At 31.8% G+C, this 6841-nt stretch overlaps 1 protein-coding gene across 1 annotated transcript in view; it reads left to right on the top strand.

Annotated features, from left to right (window-relative positions):
* Positions 1–6841, top strand: part of LOC106691614 (sodium channel protein 60E-like) — a gene marked incomplete at its 5' end in the record, with an annotated part of 34177 nt that overhangs the window by 8848 nt on the left and 18488 nt on the right. Inside the window, one exon of the mRNA XM_024363755.1 lies at positions 2993–3070. Within this exon, the coding sequence (XP_024219523.1) occupies positions 2993–3070 (78 nt within the window). The remainder of the gene's footprint in view (positions 1–2992; positions 3071–6841) is intronic.

Genomic DNA, 6841 nt, shown 5'->3' with positions numbered 1-6841 from the left:
AAACTGGAGAATCAAAATAAATCCTGACAAATCCCATCAGATCACCTTTACTCCCCTGTCCTACAGTATCCTTTCTAAATACTCCAATGACGCCTGTTGAAAAGATTCAATACTTAAGACTCCATCTTGACAAGAGACTTATCTGGAATCCACACACAAGACTGAAGCAACAAGAAACTGCTCGTAGATTCCGATTGCTACAACACTTACTTGACAAACGCTCTAAACTTCCCATACACTACAAAAAATTAGTATACACTACGATAATCAGAACAATTTTGACATATGGAATTGAGCTCTATGGCTCCACCAAACCATCAAATTCTTCCCCCATCCAATCAAAAATCCTTCGTAAAATCCTTTCTAATACTCTTTCTCGATGCTCCTTATTACGTTACAAATAAACTCATTCACAAAGATCTTAACATCCCATTCGCTGCAGATTTGGCCCAAACAGATATGCGTCTTTTCATTCCAAATTCCTATTCTGATATTTTGTATAATTGTAGTAACGATATGAAATATTAGCAACAATATTTCAACATTATTTTATCAAAATATCGAGATTTTGTTTAAAAGGACTAGAAAATTGTATAGAAAATTTAAAAATGGAATATCGATATTTTATTTTGATAATTACATATTTATTTCGATATTTTGTATTGTTGTATGTAATTATCGAAAGAAAATATCGATGTTCCATTTTTATATTTACTGAACAATTATATTTTAGTTTATATTTTTTATGTTGATGATATAGTTGTCCTGGTGTTGCTTTGCTTCATCGTTACTAAGAGTTTCTTAGGTATGACATAAAATAAGTCTTCCTATGTCATGTCCTATGTTATCATTTTATAATTATTATTATTTTAATTCGTTAAATGTTCGATATAGATATTTCGATATTTTAGTTCCATTATAATATCGATACCGATATTTTGCTTTCGATATCCCATCCCTACTTGGTAGAGATCGAAAATCCAAGTGAGGTGAGGCGTGCAGTGTCATTCGGAGTTAAAAAATACGTTGGAAAGCTGACGAAGCCACCGGAAGGTCAAGTATACGTTACAAGTTACTCGAATGAGTAAAATTTAAAATACTTAAAAAAATACATAAAAGGGTGATGACAAATAATTTAAAAAACAGAACATAAAATATGAGGAAAAATAACATTAATATTGTTTTAATATATTAGGTATTTGGGAATATGTTAACGATAAGTTCTGTTTGTCAGTTTTTTAATTGAAGGAAGAACATTCTAGTTGTGTGATACGATCTTTTAAGAGGTTTTTGGCTCCACCAATGCAAGCGGAATTACAATTGGGAGTTGAGTAAGGGCTGCGGTATACGATACGTGATCGGTGTTGAAGATGGATAGGGTCTTTAAGATGCGAGTAGATATTAGATAGTTTGTTGTAAGATCTGAAATCAATACGAAGATTAGGTATAGCGGAACCTAAGAATTTTTGGATGCTATCTGAGAGAGAGGGGATGAATGGTAGTAGTGGAGGGATTGTGAAGAACTGGATGTTGTGATACGATTTTTGTACTTGTTTAGTGTCAATATAGGGGTCCATAAGTTTATGGATAATATAGGGGGGGAGTTATTAGTTAGGAGTATTTGTTTAATGCGGTGTATGTTCGTTTCATGGAAATTGAAATCAAAAAGGGAAAGGCAACGGTGAATAAGGTTTTTAGTTACGTTAATTTTTTTATGGTAAGGATCCTGGGAGTAGTAGTTAAAACCCTGCCTGAGTAAGTTGATTTAGTGTACCAGCCAATGGATATGGTGCTATCTGGGTTTCTTTTGATTAGGAGGTCGAGGAAAAGAAGGCAGTGATTATTTCAAGTTCTACAGTAAAATTAAGGTGTAGATGGTAAGCATTCAAGGCAGATAAAATATCAGAGATTTTATCGGGATTTAGGACAAGAAGAAGGTAATATACATATTTTTTAATGAGAATAATGTCAATTGGAAAGAGTGGAGATAATGAAATCAAGCATATCATTAAGGACAATGTTGGAAAGATCGGGAGTCAGAGGATTTCCCATGACCAGTCTTGAAATATGGTTAAAGAACTGACCATGAAAGGTAAGGTAGCCAGATATACAATTCTTTACATTTCTTTCAGCTCTCAAACTTCTTCTAACATATATACTACTTTAATTAGATCACAGCAGTCACCTCACGCTCGTTCAAGGGGATAAGATCAAAGGGATAAACAAACCCCCAACAGATACTTATCAGTGAAGATCGGACTTTTATATTAACTTTTAACATTCTGTATAAAAGAGTTTTGAATTTCCCGCCTCTAGAGGTTTTTGTTTGTATTTGTGTTTTTAACTTCAATAGCTCAGATATTATAGGTCGGCTTTTTTAATTTAACAACCTTAATATGATTGAATATAACCTTTCTAACATTAGCATGTTTTTCTATTGAAGTGAAATAAGGTGTAAATTGTTGCTTAAACGTAAATATGTATTTACGTTGCTAATTACGGGTGATGCAGTAATATTAAAAATTGATACATTTGCCTTAAATAAGTAATAAAGTTCAATACATCTAAGAGTAGCATTATTTACAATGGAAAATAAAAGCAAAACTATTTGTTTATATGAATAACTTCTGAATATCATTATTACACATTATAATCCTGCATTTTGTTATACTAAAATAGATACTTTTATCTAATGAAAAAACTGTTTCAAGAACAAAAAAAAAAAAAAAAAATTAGTTTACTTTTGAGAAAGTCTTACACTCAATAAAATAGTTGATATTATATTTGTCATATTACTTTTTTCTATGAATGATTACTCTATTTTAATATAAGGTATAAATAATAACTGTAATATAAAAATTTAACGCAAATAAACTTGTGCAGAGTAGATTTTTTTTTTTTCAAAATTTGAACTTATATTTACTTTTTTATTTATTTCTCTATAATCTACTTCACACTCCTTACTATTATTTTTTTCTCTATTTTTTTTTAGGTGGATAAGCAATGAAACTCTGTGGCTAATTAATGATGATGGGGACCCATTGATTTGTGGAAATGTAACTGGTTCAAGGTAGGTTTCATCACAATTAAAATTATGAACTATTATATCATAAATAATAAATTGTAAACTACAACTATTGATAAACTTATGTAATGTGTCTCTGATATGAAAACACTGTAAGATATGTGAACTAAATCATGTTATTTATATAATTCTGTTGTAATTTTTGCCCTGTTTAAGTTTAGAATATTATGATGACCATAATAGGGACAGATATTATTTAAAATTGACATAATGTACTAAATTGACAGAAATTATTTCTAAAGTTATTGATTAGGAATTGATATGCTCCATGAATAACTTTATTTTAATAACATTATTAATAATGTTCTAATTGACATTATAAAAATAAGTAGTCAATCACAGAAAATGTGCTCAAAATGAACTAGAGCTAACTTAATTTAGATCTCTTTAAATACAAGAAACGTTTTTAAGTAATAATATTCTGTGAAATATCATTTTACAAACATGCTGTGTGATAGAGAAGAAAATGTTTGTCCTCATAAATTATCTTAAAAAGAAGAAATCTGATTTTTATCCAACTTTGTCCTTATCACTGTTTGAAATAAATTGATAATTTTCAAGCAAAACCTTTTGATTTCACTGTGACTTTTTTATCTTTGAATTACTGATCTATTTATTTTACCAATCATTGTTAAATCTAAAACTGCCATTCTCAATTTTCTTATAAGGAAACAAGGTACTCCAAATTTTCATATTATTTGAGGGTTAAAAGTTGATGAGTCTCTGTCAGTTATCATTAGATTTTTCATGGATACTGTGCCTATAGTGTGCCACTCTTCTCTTATGACTTGGAGAGTTCTTCTGAGAACCTTATACTTTTTCACAAGTCTTTCCATCATATACCAGTCATTCTTTGCTGGGTAAGGGACTAGACTTCTAGGTCAAAAACGCAATGTAAGCTCCATTAAAGAACTCGGACATTACTTGAGCACTTTAATTATCATGTAGTAACATAAAATAATTCCAAGTAAATAGTTAAAATAGTATCACATATTCTTGAAGAATTTCTTTAGTACATCTAATACCATTTATAGTATAGTACCTCTATCAGCATAGTGTAATTTTATGTGCTTCAGTCCAAATTCCATCCAAGACCTTCACAGAGCATTTTAAGTAACTCACTCTAGTGGACACATTACACGATGGATATCTTTCATCTGGTCTTCTCCATATTTTTTCCCACTCATGAAGTTTGTTTATAGTGAAACTTGACTCGCCACTTAACAATATATAGAACCAGTCTTCACTTGTCCAATCAACCTGTTTCTAGACAAACTAAAGTATATGAACTTTATATGTCCTGGCGAGAATGGTACCCTTGCTGTTCTGGCATCCATCCCAACTTCACTCAACCTACTTATAAATGTCATTAGAAAAATATGAACACCTAAGACTTTTTAACCCACAATGCAACAGGTTGGTCTGTCGGACCGTGTAACATTATTTTTCAACTTATTACATCATATAATATGGTCAATATATTTGCATTTATTACAATAATTTTCATTTATTTACATGGAGATGGATTATATACGCAAAAATAAAAATATAAAGAATAAAGTGGTTCAGACCACCATTGTATGACAAATGAACGTCTCTATGGGTCACACAGACCCACCTGTCACACTGTGGGTTAAATTAAATCTATTACTTCATTAGTAGTAATGAACCAGTTACTTTTTTTTTTTAATATATAAACTTTTATTTATTGATAGATCTGCCGCACAGTTGTGGGCAATAGATAATAGTGATGAATGAACACATACATACTAAAATAAAATAAGAACCAGTTTCTTAGACCATGTGATTGAATAAATCGTTCATCATCTCCTATTGTAGAGCATGGCCAACCTGGTATGGATTTTAACCTTTCTCTGTAACATTTAACTGTCTTGAAGACCGTTCACCAGTTAATGATAAGGCATCTGATTAATTCTGTCTTCTTGCAATAAAATTAAATGAATCACCATTGCCTATGACAAATTTTGCTAAATGTTTTATCTATGCTGTTTGAAACAATAAATTAATGCCTAAAGAAACTTTTTACTGAAAGAGAACGAATAGCCCAAAAAAAATATGAAATGAACTGAGGGAATTATTATTGTATATAATTTAAAATAAAAAGGTGTTAAATCTTGTTTAACCCATACCTGATTTATCTGTAAATAAATATAACTTTACCAGTATTGGGCTGTCGCTTACCTAATTTTAGAGATAAAAATTCAAGCGGTGCAATACTTTTGTCTAGGAGTTTATATTTTTGGTATATTTTCCTAAAATTACGTTTTCTTGTCCATCTTATATCTTTCATGATGGTAAGAGTTACTTTATAACCTTGTAGTTCATTTACGAGTGGTTGTAATGTTCCATACCAGTATAAAGAATTATATTCTAGTCTTAGTTGCAATTGCAACTTCTTTTCTGTTTTATCTTTCTGGCTATATCTTGTTGTGACCCCTTAGTAGGTGATATTTTTCAGGAGTGGAGTTACTGGTATTATATCTAACCCCCAACCTGGAGTACCCGGATTTCTCATCAGGGTTCATTCCCTTGATCTTTCAACTATTGTTCTGGGCTACAAGTTAAAGGAAGATAATCACTTGGTAGGATTTGGTATAATATGGTTATTAGGAAGTGGAGAAAGTTCAAGGATAAGTATGTAGAAGGTGAGAGGTTCATGGACAGTTGCTCCTTCTGTCGCATCCTATGATAAACGGTGAATACTGTGTTTGAGTCTTGCGAAGATGGATCCTTATGGTGCAATATCACCTAAATGAAGTAATAAAGAGATATGAAATGGTCAAGAGAAATACAACTTTTGAGTTATACTCTCATTTCATTCCAAATACCCTACATAGTAATCGACTGACAGCACATCAGCTTTAGCATCCTTTAAGCTTATGCTTAAATTATAAGTGCTATTATTAGTAATAGTTTTCTTTCTATGATTGACCTTATATCGCTGTACATAGCTAGTTAATGAGATTAAGAACTGTCCACTTGAGTGGCTAATTCACTGTTCTATTGTCCATTCTATTTGTAAACATCTATATAGAAGCTAGGAGAATCCTTCCTAAACTGACCAATACTTAAATCAATTACTTCAAATTTTAATGAAAATAAATTATAAATCATTCAAAGATTATCTACCCGCAAAGCTCCTGGATATTATCTAATAACATCCCACATTCTAAAACTTCTTCCTCGAACAGCCATCCTATTCCTCACTTACATATATAACGCCGTACTCCGCTCCACATATTTTCCTGACCCCTGGAAATTATCTATAGTTAAAATGATCCCCAAGCCTCCAGAATACCCATCATCTATCGCCCTATCTCACTATTACCGATCATGGGAAAAATCCTTGAAAAACTCATTTTGAAACGTCTATACCCCATCCTGGATTCCAATCATATAATCCCTGATCACCAGTTTTGATTCCGAACATCCCACTCTACTATCCAGCAATGTCATCGTGTAGTGGACATAGTCATGTCTTCTTTGGAGCATGGAATGTACTGCGCGGGAGTCTTTTTCGATGTAGAACAGGCTTTTGATTAAGTCTGGCACCCGGGACTGCTTTACAAACTCCCTAAATTCCTACCTCCTACATACTTTCTCATCATTCATTCCTTTCTCATTGATAGATTATTCCAAGTAAATCACAATAGTTCCTATTCATCCATCTATTCTCAGTCCGCTGGTGTTCCTCAAGGTAGTATCCTTGGTCCCATCCTCTACACCGTCTATACA

Source organism: Halyomorpha halys, unplaced genomic scaffold, assembly GCF_000696795.3.
Source record: "Halyomorpha halys isolate HHAL.00 unplaced genomic scaffold, Hhal_1.1 Scaffold2540.1, whole genome shotgun sequence".
NCBI lineage: Eukaryota > Metazoa > Arthropoda > Insecta > Hemiptera > Pentatomidae > Halyomorpha > Halyomorpha halys.
The sequence above is the reverse complement of the archived record's forward strand: the minus strand, read 5'-3'. Positions and strand labels throughout refer to the sequence as shown.